This window comes from Lutra lutra, chromosome 2 (assembly GCF_902655055.1).
Source record: "Lutra lutra chromosome 2, mLutLut1.2, whole genome shotgun sequence".
Lineage (NCBI taxonomy): Eukaryota > Metazoa > Chordata > Mammalia > Carnivora > Mustelidae > Lutra > Lutra lutra.
This window is the reverse complement of record NC_062279.1, coordinates 73,031,596-73,055,742: the sequence shown is the minus strand read 5'-3', so window position 1 is coordinate 73,055,742 and position 24,147 is coordinate 73,031,596. Positions and strand designations below refer to the sequence as shown.

Genomic DNA, 24,147 nt, shown 5'->3' with positions numbered 1-24,147 from the left:
AAAGAAAATTTCAGATAAATGTAAGTTGAGTGAATCATCAACAAGATATGTACAATAAAGAGCATAATATAGAAGGTTCTTCAGGCTGATGGGAAATGGCATCACATGTTAGTCTGAAGACTATTAGAAATGATAAATATATAAATCTACTAGAATAAGTATTTCAACATTAAAACACATAGTCAATATTAAAAAAAATAATTTCTATGCACTAATACATACATGTATTGTTTTTTTATACTGGAAACTTCAAAACACTGCTGAGAGAAACCAAATGAGACCTATAGAATTATATACATATCCCATGTTCATAATTTGGAAAACTCAGTTTTGTTAAGGAATCATTTCTCCCTTTATTGATCTATAGATTTAGTACAATCCCAGTTAAATTATAACAGAAAGTTTTGGGGAGCAGTAATAGACAAAATTATTCTAAAATATATGTTGAATAACAAATTAGCCAGAATACCCGGAATGATTTTGAGTGTAGAAAAAGCTGGAAGAGACACCATCTGATTTCAAAACTTACTATCAAGTTTCAGTAATCAAGACAGTGTAATATTGGCAAAATAACTATGTAAATATTACTAAAATGAATAGAGCCCAGAAACAAGTTACAAGGGGTCATAAGGAAATATAAGTTAAAGGGAATGTTCTATACCTCAATTGTGGAAGTGGTTCCAGTACTGAATGTATTTGTCAAATTCATAGAACTGTATATCTAAAAAGAGTGAATTTTACCCTCTATAAATTTTATCTCAATCAATATAATTTTTAAAAATATACTGTTATGTTTGAGATCTTTTTGTTCCTACTGACATTATCCTCCTAACCTATAAAACAACCTTAAGTTAACCTGAAGTTAACCTGAAATTAACTCTAAATCCTCACAAATGGTAAAAATATCAAACTACAGAACAAATTTCTTTTCAATATTGTTATTGATGTTGAGTCAGTATTAATGCTGAATTGATTGATTTAAATACAAAATTTGAAATTCAAAAAATCAACTTTTTTCTAAATAATTAAAACAAAAGACTTAATTAGAAAAAAAACAGGTAAGTGGTTATAAGAATAACATAACTTCAGTTAGCAGCATTTAGTTCTTGTAATAATAATTTTGAGACATTACATTTTCATCACACACTGAGATTGAAAAGATTGCATGTATTTATGGAGAGATTACAGGCTATATGAATAAAAAGTCTCAAGTCTATTTGGTTCATACCATTGTTATCAGCATATTACACATACTGTTTGAATAGGTACATGTTATTTTTTTCAAAACAGTTTATCCTTAAGGAAAAGAATTACAGATGAACATTGTAGATGCATGTTCTTTTCCTAAGTAAAAACATTTATTCATCTTTCCATATTTGGCATTGAAAAATACCTTAGATTTATTCTGAAGTGAAGCTCTCTTCAAAATGAAGCACTTTCAAAATTCTCATCTCTCATTTTCTTAGTTTTTTCAAGTAGCCTTGGATTATTTAATATTTAATTATATGAATACAATCTTATGACAAATTTAGGGGTGATTATTTTTCAGGTGTAAAAGTCAATTTGTCTTTCTTATTCTAAATTATTATCTTTTGGTGAATGAAGCATGTGCCATTTTCCCATATATTTTGTGTGTTCCTTCTTATCTATGTATTTTATAGTTTAAAACTCAATGGATATTATATAATTAAATGTAAACTTTGTAGCTAATATTGTATCTCTCATTAGAACTGAAAAGGGGTATTGGAAGATTTTTTTTTCATAACATAAAAACATTTCTTACTTTAGAAAGTAGTCTATTTAGTTGTAAAATTTAAAAGATTTTCCTCAAAGAAAACCATTTCATGTTCCTCAGTTATAATGAGGGAGACAGCAGAAGTTTCAAATATGTTTATCATGGCAAATAATGTTTATTACTAATTAACATATTCACCTTATATATTACTTTCTGGCAGTGGACTGATCTAAATTTTACAGGGCACAAATTAAATAACTGCATCATGAATGTTGCTATGTTCTTTATTGATGTACTGCACTTCATTATTATTTGATTAAGAGTTAGAGAAATGATAGTAGGGAGGAGACAAATGTGTGTGTGTGTGTGTGTGGATATTGTGCCACATTCTTTTCTTCTGAATAATTGTTTGAAATTAGCAGTGTTCTAAAATGTATTTTTTTGGGATGCCTGAGTGGCTTAGTCAGTTAAGTGTCTGCCTTTGGCTCAGGTCATGATCTCAGGGTCCTAGGATTGAGTCCCACATCAGACTTCTTGCTCAGCAGGATCCTACTTCTCCCTCTGCCTGCCGCTCCCCCTACTTGTGCCCTCTCTCCCCACCTCTCTCTTCTCTGACAAAAAAAAAAAAAAAAAATCCTTCAAAAATATTTATTAAAATTAAAAAATGTATTTTTTCATGCCTCTACAATGATAAACAGGATAGGCAGAACAAAATCTAACCCTTTCTTAAGAGGCAGTGCAACTTTAAGTAAAAATGGTGTGCAGGAATATTTACCTACTAAATTGTCCCAAGTGTGCAACCTTGGTCACTTAATATACCAAGTACAAAGGTGTATAAGGAGAAAAAAGGAGACATGACTTCTGCTCTTAAGGAGCTTATAGCTAGTCAGAGAGACATATTATTAAATAGATAATTTCACTTCCACTTAGCAAATACTATTTGTTTTCTAATTTATTTACTTATTTAATAGATATTTATTAGTAATACCCCAAATTTAATAGCTTTGATCACTTACCCATTTCACCTGCTGTGATTAAATGGCCAGAGGGTGTAGGAAAGATCAAGAATTTTGAACTGGTATTTTTGGGTGAGCAAATAAGCGCGCGCGTGTGTGTGTGTGTGTGTGTGTGTGTATACACACACACACTCCATATTTTCATATACATATATATGTGTGTGTGTGTGTGTAAATATATGGGTGGAAACAAAATTAATGCATATATATATATGCATAAAGATCAGTTTCTGGAAGACATTGATGTTAAAAGATAAGATTAATGCCTGATTACCTCAATTTTCTCTATCAGGCAAAATGCTATGTACTCTGCTTGGAGAGGACAGAATGGCTTGATAACTATGATAGAAGCCAGATAGAAGGTAAAGGATTCAAGGTGAAAGGGATAACTATGCAAATATAGTTAGGAGAATTGATAAGCTACAGTTTTGGTTTTGCTTGCCATCATAAGGGGATAGTGTATTGCATAAAACTAGATTATACTAACACTGGAGTCAGACTGATCTGGGCTCACATTTTAGAACTATTTATAAGCTATATTCACTAGGGCAATGTGCATCCCTACATCTGAATTTTCTTGTTTGTAAAACAGGGATACAAATGGTAGTTGCAACAAATTTTCAATTTTGTTCCTTTTTATTTCATAACACTATTTGGTTCTCTTTTTTATTGAATCAATTACTTTATCAGTATTTAGAAAAACTATCCTCTGCTTTTTAAATCTTCTTTATCCCATATTTCCCATTTTCCGCTTATTTCCATATGTATCATTATTAATCCCTCCATTAAATTTTCCCAAGTTTATTCTGGTTCTCTTTTCCTAAATCTTAAGTATTATACTCAGTTTTCCATATTTTTTAATATAAGCATGAAAGATTATATAATTTTTCTAAGTGTTTTTAGTTGATCTCTAAATTATCACATGTGGTATTTTACTTGTTTACTCTTAAGCATTTTATTTAATTTTATTTTATATTTTTTAAGCATTTTAAGTTTCTACTTCAATTTCATTTATGCCCTGCCAGTTATTTTGAGCTGATAAATTCACAAACACATAGATTATTTTAAGTTATATTTGACACTATGTTTCTAACTTAATTATAAGCTGATCATAGAACACTGTCTATTTAATGTCAAGTATTTGTTGTGATTTAATGATGGCCTAGAGAAATGGTTCTTCACAGTTAACTTTGTTAAGATAAAGATTCTGATTCATAGGTCTAGAGATGAGTCTGAGAATGTACATTTAGGCACAGATATGTTAGTACACAAAATTATTCAAAAATATATATCCAATAACAGGAAGAAGTACTTTCAATCTTAAGTAGAATAGAATTAAAGCCTGTATATCAAAGTGGCCTAAAGAATCAAGATAACTCTCCCATGCTAATGAATATACCCTCTCAAAAGAACCCAACTCCATATTTTCCAGATAGTTTTATTTGTGAATATAAGACAATGAGCAGATTATCTTGAATTGGATGACTTGACTAAGTATATTTCTTTTAACATACTTGTGTTCTGGGAGTCAAATCTGAGAGGACAAGACAGAATGGAAAAACTCCAAAAAAATGGAGCAAGTAAAATACTAAAAGGGTGGCAAAGACCCCAGGAAAATATGCTTTAACCAAATCAGAAGAGATCCCAAATCGTGGGGGGGAGGAAGGGGATAAAAGAGGTTCAGAAAAAAAAAAGAAACAATTAAAAAAAAGAAAACGAATAAAGAAAAAATATAAAAAAGAAAAATATATATATATATTAGATAAACTAGTCAAAAAACATTTAAAAAGAAAAGGTTAAAAGTTAAAAAAAATTAGCAGAAAGAAAATAAAATTGGAAAAGAAAAAAAATTAAATTAACTGCAAGACTAAAGAATCATGGGGAGAAAGCCATGAGTTCCGTGCTTTGCTTTCTCCTCCTCTGGAATTCTTTTGCTCTCCTGGGTATTGAAACTGCACTCCTTGGTAGGTGAACTTGGTCCTGGCTGGATTTCTTGTTGATCTTCTGGGGGAGGGGCTGTTGTAGTGATTCTCAAGTGTCTTTGCCCCAGGCGGAATTGCACCGCCCTTACCTGGGGCTGGGCTGAGTAATCAGCTCAGGTTTGCTTTCAGGAGCTTTTGTTCCCTGAATGCTTTCAGTAGAGTTCCAGAGGACAGGAATGAAAATGGTGGTCTCCCAGTCTCCGGCCTGGAGGAGCCTAGAGCTCGGGGCCCCACTCCTCAGTGCGCACTCAGAGAACAGCGCCCAATTACTCCTGTCTCCCTGGCCTCTGGCTGCGCTCCGAGCTCACTGAGCTTGCGACTGGTTCAAGGTAACCCTGAGCTGAGAGCTCACCTCGGTTCTGTCTCTGTAGCCGGCTTCCCCGTTCTAATACCTGCAAGCTCTGCGAGACTCAGAGACCCCTGATCCTTCTATGACCCTGTGGGACCTGAGGCTATGCTGACCCTGCGTGGGCTTCACCCCGGTTAAGCCTCTGGAGCAATGTCCCTCAGCAGAACAGACTTTTAAAAGTCCTGATTTTGTGCTCTGTTGCTCTGCTGCTTGCTGGGAGCCTGCCCCTCCCCCTGCAGTCTATCTTCCCATCACTTTGGATTCACTTCTCTGTCAGTCCTACCTGAAGAATAACCTCTTCTAGTTGGCCACACTGAAGTTGGTCTTCTAATTTCTTAACATCTGGTTCTGCTTTAACCATACTCAGCTTCTCATTTGTAATCTGTTCTGTGTACTTCCTATATGCTGCATTTTTAGGAATTTGCTCAAGAACATCAAGAATCTTTGTGTACAATATTCTTAGCCTCTCGTGTGGACTCTCACATACAGCGAATCCCACAAGGCTGGTGGTCTGTTCCTCTGTCCCTATATTCTTATTTAAAATTTCTAGTAATTTAATCTTTCTAAAATAAAATTAAAAAAAAAGATCATGTCAGTTGGATTCTTAATTTCTTTTTTTTCTTTTTAAAGATTTTATGTATTTATTTGACAGACAGATCACAAGTAGGCAGAGAGGCAGGCAGAGAGAGAGGGGGAAGCAGGCTCCCTGCTGAGCAGAGAGCCCAATTCGGGGCTCGATCCCAGGACCCTGGGATCATGACCTGAGCTAAAGGCAGGGGCTTAAACCACTGAGCCACCCAGGTGCCCTAATTTCTTTCTTCTTCCTTTCTTTCTTTCTTTCTTTCTTTCTTTCTTTCTTTCTTTCTTTCTCTTTCTTTCTTTCTTTCACCCTTTTCTTTTTTAGAGAAAGAGAGCAAGAGCACACACTGGGGCCAGGGAGAGACAGGGTGAGAGAAAATCCCAAGCAGACTCCATGCTGAGTGTGTAAAGTGACACAGGGTTTGATCTCATAACCCTGAGATTATGACATGAGACAAAATCAAGAGAAAGATGGTTAACTGATTGAGCACCTCAACATTCTTAAATTTTTTGATGGTTTAAGAAAAATCTGTTTAATCAGTTAGCACAAAGCTGTTTGTGATCAGTTCTTTGCTTCTTCTGCTGTATTCGGGAAGCAGAGTAGTGGGATACTCAGTAGTTTTCCATTTCTCAATTCAGGGACTATTCTCTAATATTTAAGTTTTATGATGGACTCTGAAGTAAATTCTAGGGTTCAGTGTACTGGATGGAGAATTCTGTCACTTTTATTATTTCATCATATTTTATTGGAAGCACATCTCCCACTTGGTTGCTCAGGCAGTAGGGAGCAATGAAACATATTTGTCATAGTCTTACTTTTCATTTCAAATCCTTAAGTAGCTCTTTAGACCAATGGTCTAAACTGTAATGACTCAATTTTAGAAAGCTTTTATACTAATTTAAAGTAATTGGAATTGAAATGCTTTACATTTTTTAAATGAAAATAAATGATTAAATCACTTCATATAAAATAGTTTCAACTATTGCTTTTGGAGTAAATCTAGCACGTTCTCTTTTATATTCATAGCTTTTCTACAATTATATATTTTTTATTTGTTTTTATTAACTTGAATAAAGGTTCTTTTGACTACAGTTATTTTAAAATATAGTAATAATACATTCAAATATCAATAATTGTAATTTAAAACAAAAGTCACGATTTCCAATTATATATATTTGACATCTTCCTGTTGTCTCTCTCAAACTATAGACCAGGTTTTAATGTGAGGGCTTTATAAACATGGCATATTGTGTAAATATTTTTCTAAAGCATCAGTTTAACTCAAAAGGTTTTGGGAAAACTTTATAGAACATTTAAACAACTTTATTCTATTAGAATAAAACATCCAAATACATTTTAAAGGCCCACAGTGATTCTTCAAAGAAACATTTTACTTGAGTTGGGAATTTCAAACCCAAACATTAAGACCTGGGGTACATACTGACTTGCCTCTGATACTGAGCTTATTTCAAGTGAAAATATTTAAGAAAGACAATTTGTTAATAAATAAGTTCTTTTAGTCTTTGCTCAGGCATGTTGTTTAGTTGAATTTTATATTCTTGATAAAAAGGTATAAAGCAATAAGAAATAAGGGATAACTTTTTAAATATTTGATTCCAAATTCAGATCTGGTTTTGAATTTAGAGAAAAGGATAACATATATTAATTTGTAACTTCCTATAAAAAGATAAGACTAGCTATCAAACTAGTATGCCAGGAGAAAGGAAATTGAAATTTTGGTTTCTGAATCTCCATTCATATTTCTTATACCAGACATGTTATAACTTTGTAATGTGTCTAATGTAATATTCTGCTTTATGCATATATCCTCTTTACAACTTCTGTAGAATTTAATCTGTTATGCTTTATAGGTGTAATTTTGGTGATGGAGACTTCTAATTTTAACCACACTTGTCTAAATTTAATTAATAGAAAATTATTTTTCAAGTTAATTACAAGTGTACACACCATATGGCCACATACATTCTTTGATTCCAATTTTATCCAGTTTTTCCTCAGAAATTGACAAGCATCCTAACTGCACATTATAGTTACTCAAGAACTTTTAAAAATAGTTGTAATTTCTTTCCTGGTCTCTTTTCTTAACTAAATAGCACCAATCATATCAGTTTATTTAACATATAAAACATTTTGAATCTTTCTTTAATGATCAAAACTATTCTCCTATTTATGAGCTATAGATTGGCATTCTCTTAAATTATAATGCCTACAAATGATCATGACTATCAGAGTATGATTTTACCAGTACAAATTAGAGTTTACATAAGATTTTTCTCCTTCTATGTCATATGTTAAAAAATATGACTACATCCTTGCTCCCAGTACAGAATAGTTACACTCTAATAGTCTTCTATATCCATTTTTATTTATTTTAATGTCCTTTTCCTCATCTATGATTCTTAAAATGTTCCATTTGTAAATTGGCTTACAATTTAATTTAGATTGCCATAGTAGAGAATTACTTGACACAGTTCCAAGTTAAAGTGCTGGAAACAAAATGGAAGCTCTAGTAATTTTAAATTGCTTTGCCCTGAAACTGGCAATTAAAAATAATTGCACATTTTCAATTTTTTAAAGTTTCTCAGTTTGGATCTGGCTGAGCTTGTGGTCTGTGAAAATAAAATGGCAAAAAAAAAAAATACATTTCTTCTAATTATTACAGTTGTCTAGTAATAAAAATTGCCTAGCTTGTATAAAACCAGGTTTCTAGTGCTGTTAGTTTAGTTTAACAGATTCTTCTAAATGCTTCAAAAGGTCTCCGTTTAACTAATTTAGTTTTGACTAGAAATCAGAGGTGATTTGTTCATTGCTCAAAATGTCTGAAAAGAAATAGAATGCTTGCCAGCCATGTTGTGGAGGGATTTCAGCACTGAGTTACAGGAAATACAGGAAGTCTCAGAGCCTTGGAAAATCAGCTTCTTAAATAATTATTATCTCTCTGTGTAGGTCCATATCCTAATACAAAGTAACCATCAAAAACCCAGTTAAGTTCCTTTAATGAACAAACTGGAGAAAGCGCTCACTTTGAAGTCTTCAAGAAAAGTAAACAGAAAACAAATTATTTGGGCATAATCTCATCCAGCTATTTTCTTCAGTCATGGAATTTCCCTTATGTATAAGATTTACTGGATACTCAGCTTATAAAACTGTATCTTCCTTTAAAACACAAACAGTTTGAGTAGAAAAGGACCATGATAGCATACACTCTTTTATATAATCTTTAACAATAAGTACAAATTGTAAATATTCACCTGGTTAGTGAATGGATATTTCCATTTCTTTTAAAATCTTCATTTCACAGGAAAAACTGGTTGTGAATGTTCTCTATACTTTAATTTCACTCATATGGCTTACAAGGCTTTTTTATGTGTTGCAGTTCTTTGTATCTGGATTTCCTTAAAAGAGTTTTGATAATACCATTCATGAAGTACCTACTGCCAATTCTTGCATTTTTGAAACTTAATATGTATGCAGAGGCTAGAAATAAGTGCCTGTAGCTGAAATGAAAGAACACAAAGTTCTAGAAATAAATGTTTGAAATGCAAAATAGTCTGGCTCTTTAATCAAACATTTATTAAGTGCCAACATGGGTCTTGTACTCCGTGGGACATTAGATCAGAGTGCTTACAATAAGCTTCCGTGCCAGGAAATGTGTGTGACTTGGTGTCATTGGTCCATTCACCTTGGTTTGAAATTAAAAAAAAAAAAAAAAAAAAGTAATTCTGACTTGGCTTTTCATTCCAGTCAAACTTATGATTATTATTCTCTCCATATATATTTTTGGAGCTGTAGAAAGTTTGAAAAAGTATTATCTTAACTCATTTTTAAAGGGATGGAGGTCTCTTAAGAAATGAATAGGAATATTTTAACAGGTTTGATTATAATAATAATCGCAAATAATTAGAACAAAGCATATATGATTTCCTCTTTCTTCTCAATAAATCTATAAAATTGCTATTCTTGTTATCCTAGTTTTGTAGATTAGGAAAGAGGGGCACAGAAAATTTAAAAACATACTCAATAACTCACAGCTAGTAAATGGTAGAAAAGGTTTTGTATCAGTCTCTCTCCCTCCAGAATCTGAACTCTTTTTTTTTTTTTTTTAAAGATTTTATTTATTTATTTGACAGACAGAAATCACAAGTGGACAGAGAGGCAGACAGAGAGAGAGAGGAGGAAGCAGGCTTCCTGCTAAGCAGAGAGCCCGACGCGGGGCTCGATCCCAGGACCCCGAGATCATGACCTGAGCTGAAGGCAGAGGCTTTAACCCACTGAGCCACCCAGGCGCCCCGAGAATCTGAACTCTTAATGACTATGCTTATACCTATATTATAATAAATATGCTAAAGTACTTATTATTGTTAATGACAATTGTCTTTATTTTTTTATATATGTTTCTTCATTTGTCATTTATTAAACAGACATTCATACCTTGAAACTGAATAACAAATTTAAAACCTGTGGAAAAATGATAATATGTAATTATTCAATTATTCAGTATTCAATATTGTATACAATTTTTATACAATTGTATTCAATATTACAATTATTATAATTGTATTCAATACAATTATACTCAATAATACAATTATATCCAAAACTGTATACAATTGCATTCAATATTGAATACAGTTATTCAGAATATACAATTATTATACATATTATTTTAGTTTCATCAAACTATTTCATGTCTTTGATAGTTTTCGAGTTATAGTTACAAAGCAAGTTCAATTTTATAGGCCCTCAGGTAGGTCTTTCAGATTTTAGGTGGAGCTTCTCATTTTCCAGTTTTATTCCACAATCATGTCTTACTCTGAATTTCTTTTATGTTAGTTTTTAAAAATTAACTTAATACACAGAGCATGGAGAATGCCTGCAGGTGCTGGAAATATCATTTAACTTTAAGATTTAAATCTGAGTTTCATTTTTTATAGTTTGAGCTAATTTAGAGGGTATGAATTCAATCCCTTCACTATAAAACAAGAAGTTAGATTAAATATAGATATTTCTAAAATAACCTCTCTGCTGCAAATGTCATTATGTTTCTTAATTACTTTTTATTAACTAAAAAGATATTGGGTCTTTTTATACTATATATTTACATATTGTTATATTAGAGAGTTATAAAGATAATGAAAAAAATTGGTAGGGAGCATGATGGAGGGAAAGTAGATAAAAATCATGATGAGAAAAAGAGAGTGTATCACTTGTGAGAAAGCAAAGTTGGAAATGACAACTGGAGGAGAGTCACATTAAATATGTCATTCCCAATTGCTGGGTGATAATGGAGAAAAATAAGGTGACACAGGATGTGAAATGTTTAGGAACTTCTTTTCTCTTACATTTATTGTCATTTACAATATTCAATTGATATCTATTATTGTACTTTCTTATTTACATATTTCATTTACATTAATTTTATTACATAAAACATAGTAGATTATATGTGTTATCATTATAATTGTGATTATGTGTTTGAATTTTTTTTGTTATAAATCAAGGTCTGCAGCACCCAAGATTTGAATTTAATTAATTAATTAATTGATTTTTAAGACTTGAATTTATTTATTTATTTTATTTTATTTTTTTTAAAGATTTTATTTTCATTTATTTGACAGAGAGATCACAAGCAGGCAGAGAGGCAGGCAGAGAGAGAGGAGGAAGCAGGCTCTCCACTGAGCAGAGAGCCCGATGCGGGGCTCGATGCCAGGACTCTGAGACCATGACCTGAGCCGAAGGCAGCGGCTTAACCCACTGAGCCACCCAGGCGCCCCTAAGACTTGAATTTAAACTATTTCTAGGGTCATTTAAGTTATACATATGAAAAATTTATGCAGCATCAGCATATTCTTATATAAAGAATTGTCGAAGAAAAGTATTATCAAAGAAAAGTAAACTTTCAATGTCCATCTGCCATTGATATTTGATTCCATCTTTCCCATATCCACAAAAGATATGAAAAGATGACAAAAATAGTTTTTTTTTAAAGATTTTATTTATTTATTTGACAGACAGAGATCACAACTAGGCAGAGAGACAGGCAGAGAGGGAGAGAGGAGGAAGCAGGCTCCCTGCTGAGCAGAGAGCCAGATGCAGGACTCGATCCTAGGACCTTGAGATCATGACCTGAGCTGGAGGCAGAGACTTTAAACCACTGAGCCACCCAGGCACCCCTAAAAATAGTTTTTTTTTAAAGCAATGGATTGCTTTACAAATAGATCTTGAGGTAAGGGAAAAGTCAGATAAATAATACAATGTGTTGTATTATTAGGTTAGGTCTCCATATATCCTTTCTCAAAATGGTTAAATGGTGGCTAAAAATTAAGCTACATAGGTATTTGTTATCTTTATATGTTCACTTATAGTAGTTTTCTCCATTCTTATTTTATATATATTTTTAAAGATTTTATTTACTTATTTGGGAAAAAAAGAAGAGAGAGCACAAGTGGGGGGAGGGGCAGAGGGACAAGCAGGCTCTATGCAGAGCCAGGAGGCTGATGTGGGGCTCAATCCCAGGACTGTGATATCATGACCTGAGCTAAAGTCAGATGCTTAACCACTGAGTCACCCAGCCACTCCTCTGTTCTTATTTTATATTTTATAATCTCTTTAACACACTAAGATTATTATGTAAGCATTTTATGGAAAAAAAAGTCTTTTCTAAACAAAATTTGAATCACCTTGGTCCTTCAAAGAAAAATCTAATAACTATGAATAGAAAATCTTTTAAAAAATTATAATTATGCATAGAGGAAAATTTTCTGAAATAGAAAAAAAAACCTACAGAAGCAGCCTTAGTTTAGAATATAAGGATGTTAGAGCCAAATTAAAATACAATATATCGAATCACTATTTTTTTCAATTACAAATCAGGTATTATAGAAATGCAATGTATTTGCCTGTTTTCATTCATAATGGTCAGAAGAGGAAAGAAGAGAGAAGAAGAAAAGAGAGAATAATAAAGAAGTTAAGATTTGAAATTACAGAATCCATGAAATTTTGGAAATACAGATCCAAGATGGCCCAATAACTATGAATCTCCCCAAAACACATAATCTTCCTGGAATTTTCTTTACTAATTTAGTAATTTACTAAAAACTAATAATACAAGTCCACAGTACGTAAAAGAATAAATAAAACCATGAGTAATATACATACAAATATTCAAACTTATTAGTAATAAATATAATGCCAAAACATGTTGGGGACATGTCAAAGGCATGTAGGAAACAGATTGAAGATGCTCCTAATGGTCAAATCGGGGGTGGGAAGATGGAGAAAAATAATAATGGTAATAGTAATGGGTCACAATAGGGGAAAATACCCACAAGTTTATACAGATATATAGAAGAATAATTGAATAAATAAATAAATGAGGATGAAAGGACAATTCCTTATGACAGTAGAATTCCAATTAATAAATGGAGAAGGAACAATGGAAATAAAAAAATCAACATTTGGTGAACACCACTTGCAGAAAGCAATCAATGGATGCTAAATTTATCAACGGATGCTAAAATTAATGAATGAAGTGTCATAAGAAGCAGGTTAGCTATATAGTCTCAAACTCTCTTTTGAGAAATATTTATTAATTACAAAGAAAAAAGTCATGTAGAGAACTCTTTCCAGATTTCACCTTAACTAAGTGATCAAAATTAATCTCACTGATAATAAGAAGTATTAGTATAATCCACAGGTTGATACTGCACCCTGAGAAGGATACAATGTCACACCTGTGTTGACTAATCCAAAGTTGATTCATAAAAGCACATCAAACAAACCATGAACAAACATTTTCAGGGACATGTACAAAATAAGTGGCCAGTACTATTCAAACATATCAAGATCCTGAAAGACAAATTTCTTCCTGATCAGAAGGAGACATGAAATTATATGTAGTGTGGAATCCTGAGCCTGAAAAAGAGCGTTAGTGGAACAATTGGTGGGTTCAACAAAGTCTGCAGATTAGTATTGCATGAATGTTAATTTCCTAATTTTGATAATTTCATTATGGTCATATAAGATATTAACATCAGAGGAACCTGTGTGAAGTGTATGGGGAGCTCTTTTTCTGAGTTTTGAGACGTCTCATTATTCTGTGATTATTTCAAAATGGAAAGCTAAAAAATAAAAAAATAACTTAAATACAATAACTTCTTGGTAACTTGGTTTTGGGATTCTCATATGTTCAATTTTACTTTTTGAAAGGTTACCTGTACTAGTGTTTTGTTTTTTTGTTTCTATGCTACCTCAAAAATTGCTAATTCATCTTGCTAACTATCCAATACTGGATCAATAATTTAAAAATATCCTACATTTTGAACACTTGTTTCTAAACCTTTAAATGGGTGCTATGAAAATAAAGTAATAGAGTCCAGTTCCCTGTCTAGAAAAGTTTACAATTATATGGAATATGTTGGATATATGTCTGGAAAGCTAACTTACTATATGATGTAAAAATGCAGTATATTGTCAAGCACTTTTGGTGAACAGACGAGGTTGGTACCGCCTGATAGTTAAGAAGGATTGAAATTAACTTGAATGTGAAGGCAGGATCATATGGTTTAGAGTATGAGAAGATTCTTTTGTTTGTAATAATTAAAATAAGCTCATATAAAATTTATTACTAAATTTTTCTGTGCTTATCAATAAATGGTTAGAAAATCATTTATTAATTACATTTACTTTATGACTCTACTTTATTTTTCAATTCAGTTTAACAAATGAGAAGCCGATATATAAACATGATATAAATTGTCCAAGATCACACTGGTAGATAAAACAGTGGAGCCAAATTTGTTTGACTCTAGAGCCACATCTTTCTAACTTGAAGATGTGCTATGCTAGAGAATAAAGTTGTTTCTTTATCTTATCTAAGGAGATGTGTACCAGAGAGGATGAATTCCCTCAGAGGCATGGAAGGACTTTATGTTGTCAACACTTTATAAGTAATCATGCTCTTTTGTCTGAAATAGGCAGTAATCACTATTCTAGTGTTTGTGGGTCATATGGAAAGAACGCCATACAAAAAATGTCCTTTGATGCTGTGACCTGGGTTGACTTGGAAGCAATCAGCTGAGTAGTCCAGACAGACAGAGTAATCAAGCTCTTCTCTGATTGAGGACTTAAATGAGGTGGTGCCGAGACCTGGAGAGTAGATGGAGGATTTACAGTGGCTGGGTCTCTGGGGGTCATTATGGAAGATAGCTGGGCCCTTCTAGATACTCCTTTTAGGGAACATTCTAGAAACTCAGTTACAGGAGTATATAATCAAGTGGAAGTTTTGGGAACTGAGTTTTAGACATATTAAATGTGAGATTCACATAGGATATCCAAATGAAGGTGCTCCGTAAACTATCTTTTCAAAAGGGAATGACTTGTATTTTGGATATAGATTTGGCAGTCACTAGTAGATTAGCAAAAATAAAGTAGCAAGCATAATGCAATTAATAGCAGATGCAATCTAAATTTCACCACCTGTTCCATAAGCTCAGTGAAGTCCCAGCAATCTACCCAATCATATCTTGCATGGAAGTTTATGTAGCAATAATACATGGTCACATAACTGAAAATACATGGTCTCTGCAAGAGAATTCACAAGACTCCATCGAGAATTCCATCTTACAGCTTTAAGAAAGGTAAAGATACAGTAAAGCAGCAGAAAGAGACACGGGCAAGAAGAGATCTCCACAAAAGTTCAGGTGCAGATTTTGGGGCTTTCACTTAGTCATATAGGACAAATTTGCCTTCAGGTTGTTATACATCAAGATGCGCAGGATATCTCGGTCTTAGGGAAACCAAAACACAAGTTGACTGAGCACTTACCTCCCAAAGATAAGCTCTCACTTTTAAAGCTGTGTTTTGCTGGTTCTTTTTCAGATCTGCTTCCCCTGGAACCATCCATTTTGACTATCTGGTTCTTCTTTCTCCATGCTATCTCCTCTCCTTCCCTGAGTAGTCCCCAAGGTGATTTGTGAAATCTGCTGGAGATTTCTGAAATCTCCCTGAGTGTACCTTGGAACACCTTGATCTCCTTGAGGTCCCTAGTTACTCCCCATGCAATTCTGTCTTGGGTGGCGCACTTGTTGGCACTCACACTCAATTCGAGCCTGTAGGGAATGCTCTCGCCTGTCCATTAACCAGTTTTACTGCTTGCTTGCAGATTCCTTTATCATTTTTTAGGGTATAACTCTAATATTTTGTTATACTATTGTATAATGTTTACTGAGTAAATATGTTTTCTATTTCTGAATTCTGTGCCTTGTAGGACCATCATTCCCTTATCACTATTTGCCCCAGTGATTTTAAAACCCTCTGTTCTTGCTGTCTTCTAGGTGATTTGCCATTCTTGACACCTGTTTTCTGGGGGATATTTCCTGTCAAAATGTTCTGTTTAAGATGTCATCCAAGTTTGCTTATTTGTTTTAACTTTAGTACCCTGACTGTTTTACCTGGTATTTGATAGAAAAAGGGGAAAGTTTGACAAATCAAACTTCTGCCATTCTCCTGCCAGAACTTGAACCATCAACTGGGCCAAATTTGGTAATATTGTCCTAGAAAGTTACATGTTTGACCAAAGTGTTCAAATTAATTTGATAAGGTTTTACATCATTAGAAGGGATTTTAAGCATACAGTTATATTTGATTTCTAGAGGACTTTATTTTTATTTATATAAATTAGATAAACATTATTTAATGAATATCCAAATTTTTAAAAGAATAACCCTTCTCTACAAATATACATGATGAAGGGCATTCATTTATATCTGTGTACTTCCATGTACATTTGTTTCTAGGTACATGAAAATATGAGTAATAACAAAACAAACTTGGATAATCACATACTAACTCAGTATTCCACAAATAAAGTTTTTTGTACCACACTTTAAAATATCTTATCAAATAAAGATGTTTAAGGTAAAAAGAGAAAAAATGGTTTTATGGAATGATGAAGATGTACAACACTACCTTTGCTACCAGGCTGACATTACCTAACGAGATATTAAAAGCATAAACATGCTTAGACAAGTGTGTATTTTTATCACAGTAACTATTCTAGTTTTTGAAAGGAATATCATAGTTAAGTTTTACAAGTTCCTTAAAAATAAATGCAACAGGACAAAAAACTGCACTTCAGCATGAAAAACACTGCAAAGAACAATGTCTTTTATCTCCTGTCAGAAAACATTTCTGAAAACAAATCACCCGTCCTTATGCAACTTCAAAGAAGTCATCATTTCAGTAAGAAAAATCTGAAAGTGTGTAGTATAACTGTTTGTCATTACAGAAATGACTCTGCATATAAAATGAGCATATCAAACCCACTTATATAATATACTTTTTTAACCAGGCAATTAAGCTTTGTCAAAAACATTCTTTTGTTCTTGAGAAATGGTTTTGAGAAATGTTACCATATGTTAAAATGTGTATTGTCAGTCCTTTACAGTCATTTGGAAACAGTTTACCTCTGTTATGAAAATAAATTTTAAGTATTAACACTTTTTGTTTGTTTCCAGATCTCCCAAGATGGGGTGCACATATAATTCTATAAAGTGAAAACACTGTACTACACTGTCAGGAGTTATATGGTGGCTTGTACTGAGTGAATTGATATTTATGTTTGCTCTTGTTTTCTTTAAATCACATATTTGCTATAGGGTCATACTGAAATGTATTACGTTGAAAGAATAAATGCAGTTTGAAACTGTACAAGAACACATTAGTCAGGGAAAACATTTTCTTCTGCCTATTTCAAGGAATAGAGATTCTGGCAAAGTCTGAGGAAATCAATCAAGAATTGGGTAATTGCTATGCTCCAAAGATTGGGGCTGTGTCATTGTTGACAGATGTCAGTGTTTATGCCTATGGATCCAACACCTTAAAATAACAAGCACCACTATGAATTTGCCCAGGGAACATATTCTTGTAGACTTCCTTCTAGTAACAAGGGAAGTTTTGGATTATGAGGAAGGTAATATAGTAAAATGATTGAGGAGTGCAGGGTCCTGGGATCAAGCCCCTCATCAGGCTCCCTTCTTAAAGGGAGAAGCTCCCTGCTTCTCCCTCTTCCACTCACCCTGCTTGTGTTCCCTCTCTCAATGTCTCTTTCTCTGTCAAATAAATGAATAAAATTTAGAAAAATGATTTAATTCAAGGAAAGCTGAAGAGATTCTATCATTTTGATGTTTTGTGCTTTTATTTCAATATGTTGCTAATAATTTTGTAAACTACAATAAATACACATTGCTATTACGTTTCCTGGTGGTCATTTCCTAGGGCTTAGGTCATGTCCCTTCATTCATACACACAGTGAGACTCAGCCAAAGACTCAACGAGATCTCTGTAGATCATGAGAACATTCTCCATTTGCTCTCTCATTTTGTTCTGTGCAAATTCTAGCCACTTTGATCTGCCCAAACCCCAAACTCTTCCTTCTCAAATCAGCACAGTAGTCAGGCTCTGTTTGGTTTTTCCCTCCTGTACCGTGTCCTAGAAAGTGACTTCTTATAGTAAGCTGATATGAGTGAGGGCTTTCCTGGTTTATTTTCGCTCTCAGAGATCACAGCTTGGCTCCGCTTGTTATGCTATGTACAGAAAATACGGTTTCATATATAATATCTAGTTTTCTAATTCTTTAATAAGAGGGTAAGTTTGGTTTCTGATAATCCATATCAGGGAATAGTAGCATATGTTATGAATAACTTTATACCAACGAATATGACAGTTGGATGAAATAAACAAATTCCTCGAAAATGCAAATTAACAAGGTTAATTTGACAGAAAAAGAAATAGAAAATTTGAATAGTTTTATATCCATTAAAAAAAAGAGAACACATTAGTAAAACTTGCTGAAAAAAGAAACCCCAGGGCAATTAGTGATTTTTCTTATTTAAGGAAGATATGCCTCCATTCTTTTTTGTTTGTTTGTTTTTAAGACTTACTTATTTACGTGAGAAAGAGAGAGCAGAGAAAGAGAGAATGAGCAGGGATGGGGTTAGGGGGTTAGGGGAGTGGGAGAGGGAGAAAGAGAGGGAGAAGCAGGCTCCTGCTGAGCAGGGGACTGGGCTTGAACTTGAGACTTGAGTACATGACCTGAGCCAAAGGCATAGCCTTAACCCACTGAGAGAGCCACCCAGGTTCGCTGAGATGCCTTCATTCTTAAATAAAAGCTTCCAAAGAATAAAAACAGAGAAGAAAATTCCCAAGCCTTTTTTTAGGAGTCCAGTATAATATTGCTGCTAAAACTGAAAAGACAATATAACATAACAAATTACAAATAAACTGCTTTTATAATAATGCATACAAAATCCTAAAAAGATTATATCACCATGATATAAAAAGAATAATATCTGACAACCAAATAAGATTTATTTCAGGAATGCATAGGTGATTTAACTTCAAAAATAAGTTAATGCACTTTTTAACAGGAAAAAAAAATAAAAAAAGAAGGTGCAGGTGAAGAGTTGGACCAAAGGAAAGCTATTAGCATAAAAAATGTGCTTAATTTTTTGGTACTACTTTGAATTTTTTAATCAGGAGTTGATTTTGAATTATAGTAAAAAGTTCCATTGTCATTTATTTCTTGACCAATCAAAAAGGATTTTATCGTCTGTGGAAGCAAAAAAACATGTACATGACACAGATGATATCCTGGATAAAACAAATAATTGAAGATTTCTTTAAATTTTGCATACAGAGAAATCACATATTTATTCATTTTACCCTTAAAAATTCATTATTTTTAGTAAATTGTTTACTTCCTTCAGGTGAGACTTCACTGAATTATTAAACAATTTCAAATTCTCATATATAACTTTATAAAATCATGTTTTTTTCCTTTCTTTATGGTAGATATAACTTACATTTATTTATGTGATAACTTGATCAATGTCTTTATTCTCTACTAAAAGTAGAGTCTTTAAAAAAATTAAAAAATAAAAGTAGAGTCTTCAAAGAAATTATTTCTTATTTTTGATCAATAATGTATCTCCAGCACTTAGCAGAATGTATGGAAAATAATAGGTGTGTGGAATGAGCAATTAAGGAGTAGAACAAAATTATTTTCACAGTGTGTAATAAAATTAAAATTATGACATTTATAAAATATTTAATATTAAGATAAAGTTCATGTATAAGGTGATGATTTACTCAGAAATGTATTTATTTGGCACCTGTAATGAAGTTGATATGTGCAATGTGCTCATGAGAGTATGAAGATCAAGCATTCAATAAGCACCTAATGTTTTTGTTTTTGGTTCTTTTTAACGTTACGTTTTGAACTAAGTTTACGCTTACAGAAAAATATAAAAATAGCATTGAGAGTTCCTGTTTAACTCTCACTCAGCGTCCCCTAATGTGAAAAAATGTCATAAAACCATAGTGCAATTACCAACACCACGGAATTAATAGTAATAAATATTAATATTACTATTAAGTAAATATTAATAATAGTAAAGCACTATTAACTAAACCACAGATCTTATATTCAGAATTCACCAGTGTTTTCACCATTGTCCTTTGTCCACTCCAGAATTCTACCTAGGATCCCATGTTGCATTTTCTTGTTATTTCCTTCATCTCCTCTGATCAGTGAATCCTCAATTTTTTCCTTTTTTTTAAGATTTATTTATTTATTTATTTATTTGTCACAGAAAGTGCAGGAGCACACAAGCAACAGGAGTGGCAGAGGGAGAGGGAGAACACCCCCCCCCCCCACCCCGCCAACCCCGAGCAGGGAGTCCACTGCAGGGCTCAATCCCAGGATCCTGGGATCATGATCTGAGCTGAAGGCAGCTGCTTAACTAACTGAGCCACCCAGGTTCCCTGTTTTTGTTTTTTCTTTTTTTAATATTGATACTTTTAGAGAGTACTGATCAGTTATTTTGCAGACTGCCTTCAATTTAGGTTTGCCCAATGTATTCTCATGGTTGTGAGATTACACATTTTTGTCAAGAATACCATAAAAATGATCTTGTGCCCTTCTTAGGACATTAGTATTGTGGGTTTCAAGATGATGATATATATATATTAACCTTCATCATTTGATTAAGATTGGTATCTGTTGGGCTTCTCTGCAATTCAAATCTAGATTTTCCTTTGTAGTTAATGCATATATTGAGGCAAAATACTTCAAACCAGGTAAATACTATTTTTCCTCAAATTTTACCAACTACTTTTTTTTAATAGGCTCCAGGCTGGGCTTGAACTCACAACCCTGAGATCCAGACCTGAGCTGAGATCAGGAGTCTGACACCTAACTAAGTCACCCAGGTACCCTGTTATCTCTTCCCCAAATCAACAAGTTTTAACATCCATCTTGACTGCAGCAATGATCATGGTGGCATTTGCCTAATGGAAATTTTATATTACTCTTTTTCCTCTATACTTATTAATTGGGATTCTATAATAAGGGAGAGCTGCTCCTATTTATTTATTTACTTATTTATTTCAACATGAACCAATGGTTATATATTTTATTGTAGGAATCATAATAAACTACTGTTATTATTTATTATTTGTTTGTTGAAAATCATTCCAGAATTGGTCATTGGAAACATCTTCAAGTTGTTTTCTGCATCATGTACATAATGAATTGGCTTTTTTCTGGCATGATAGAAATTTCATGGTCATCTTGCATTTTTCCTGCCTCAGCCTTCTGCAAAGAATCCTGGTTCTTTTTATTAGAGAATTATATTTTAAAACCAAGATCTGAGTGTTACATGTGCTCCTCGCTACTGAAGTGTGACTGCTTCTAGGCCATGTCAGTGGACAAAACCAGGAAATACATGTAAGTGTGCTAACTATGCCTTTATACATGTCTACATGTCTGCATCTCTCTGTGTGTATGTGTGTATTTGTGTGTATTTGTGTGTGGGGGTGGATCTTATGATTTATGGATCATAAATTCATACTGATATCTCTGATTCCAATTCAATACAACAGCATTCATTTTAGCTTTTCCTCTTTCCTTAATTGTATTTATTTCTCCAAGACTGAAAAATTCAACTCTTATTATCAACAATATGTTTATATGTTCAATTGTACTGTATATGTAATACAGATTTATAATGTTGACAACTCACAATTAACAATTGCTAATTCCCTTTTGAATGACACATTTTGAAAATCAGCAAAATACAAATAATGGACTCAGAGAAGGAATGTCTTTAATCACTGCCACCATGATACCATTTCATCCTTTCCTCCACCCTCTCCCCACCTCCTCCTTGTAGACAACTGGTCTCTTTAGTTTGATTAATTTCTCCTATAATTCTAATATACTAATGAGCAGAAACATGTGTTTTTCTATGTCTCATTTTTCTTAAATGGAAGAAAGTATATACTATGGACACTGTTTTATTTTTTTGCTCTTTTCACTGAACATTATGGCCTAGAAATCATGTCATATCAATTTGTAGAGATATTCTCCTTTGTTTTTATAGTTGCATAGTACTCTGGTATATAGATCCCTAGGATGTATTTAACCATTCTTCTACGTACAGGTATTTAAAATGTTTCCAATGCTTACAATTGCAAACAGTGCTGCAATGAAGCAACTTGTACCTGTGTATTTTCATATTTTGTAGGTCTATCTTTACAGTATATTCCTAGAAGTGAAATACAATTACTGGGCTGTGAACTTTTGTTTGTTATTGTCAAATTTCTCTCTAAAAGGAATGTACCAATTTGAATTCCCACCAGTGACATATGAGACTCCCTGTTTCCCATGATCTTGATGAAAGAATATATATTTTAGTTTTTAATTTTTGCCAGTCTGATAGATGAGAAATGGTATCTCAATTTTTCATTTGCATTTCTGTGATTATGAGTGAGTGTGAATATATTTTTATACATTTGGCAATCATTTTTAGACCTTCTTGTGATTTGTCCTTTAATGTATTTTGCCATTTTTCTTTTGGGGTTTTGGTGCTTTGACCCTCAGTTCTATAGATATCTTTATGTGTAGTCCCGCCTTATCCACAGGGGTCAGTTTGTAAATTCCCAACAGATTCCTGAAACTGTAGATAGTATTGAACCCTATATATAGTATGTTTTTCCTATATATGATAAAGTTCTTTGAGTTTCCTGTATGTGTTAAAGTTCAATTTATCAATTAGGGACAGTAAGAGATTAAACAATAGCTAACAATAAAATAGAAAAAATAGAATAGCATACTATAATCAAAGTTACGTGAATGCAGTCTCTCTCTCTCAAAATGCCTTACAGTACTGTACTTACACTTCTTGTTATACTGTGAGGTGATACAATGCCTACGTGATGAGATGAAGTGAGGTAAATGGTATAGGCATGTGAGGAGCTGTTAGGCTGATAGAGCCTTTCCAACATTAGGGCTCAGTTGACCGCAGGTGACTAAAACCTCAGGAAGTTAAACTGTCAATGTGGGGGGACTACTTCTATCTCTTATTATTAGCTCCTTCTGTTAGATGTTGCAAATAATTTCTCACAGTTTTGTCAGTTATCTTTTGACTTTTTGATGGTGATTTTCATCAAATTTAGAAAAGTAGGATGTAGTCAAATGTATAAACTTTTTGTTTCTTGCCTTCAGATTTGAGTCAGAGTAGAAAGGCCTTTCCCTAAATCCTGATGAAAAAGATATTTATTCTTAACCTCTTCTGGCATGAATAAGTTTTCATTTTTAACATTTAGATCCCAGATTTACTTAAAATTTATTCTTGTGTATGATACAAGAGTTTTAATTTGATATTTTCTCAATCACCCAGTTGTCCCATAATAGTTATTAAAATGTCCATCCCTACCTTCATAATGTCAGATGCCATTTTGGTCATATGCTAAATTTTGGTATGAATTTAAGTCTAATTTTGGATTTTCTCTGTTACTACATGGTGTATCTACCCATGCACCAGTACCATGCTCATTCAACAACAGTCCACATCGACTATTGTATCAAATACGTTTTCAAAATAGCTTTTGCCGATTATTAGAATTGGATTAAATATATGAATTAAGTAAGAAAGAATTCACTTCTTTATGATGTTGGGGTTTTTCTATCCAGGAGCAAAGAATATGATTTCACTTCTTTAAGTTTACTTTGCTATCTTTCAGGGATGTTTTAAAATGTTTCCTTGTACTGGAAAACAAAATGCAAAGATATATTTGCACATTTCTTGTTAACTCTCTTTTCAAGTAGTAAATCTTTTCTAGTACTATTGTAAAGATGATTTTTTTGATCACTATGTTCTCTAGGTGTTTATTTTTGGTGTATACAAATGCAATTAAATTTTGTACATCAAGCTTTTATTCTACTACTTCACTGAATTGTTTTTTGACTTTATCTTATCGATTGTCTGAAATTTTCCAGATATGTGATCATACCATCTGCAAGCAGAGATTGTTTCACCCCCTCTTTACACATTGATTTCTTTTTTTTTTTTTTTTAAGATTTTATTTATTTATTTGAGAGAGAGACAGTGAGAGAGAGCGTG

General features: G+C 32.9%; 1 protein-coding gene across 1 annotated transcript in view; it reads right to left on the bottom strand.

Annotated features, from left to right (window-relative positions):
* Positions 1 to 15,587, bottom strand: part of LOC125094078 (NADH dehydrogenase [ubiquinone] 1 alpha subcomplex subunit 5-like) — an 80,758-nt gene extending 65,171 nt beyond the window's left edge. The window contains exons 1-2 of the mRNA XM_047719820.1: positions 15,509 to 15,587; positions 5,366 to 5,607 (exon numbers count right to left, since the gene is read on the bottom strand). Of these exons, the coding sequence (XP_047575776.1) occupies positions 5,366 to 5,607; positions 15,509 to 15,587 (321 nt within the window). The remainder of the gene's footprint in view (positions 1 to 5,365; positions 5,608 to 15,508) is intronic.
* Positions 15,588 to 24,147: the final 8,560 nt, after the last annotated feature.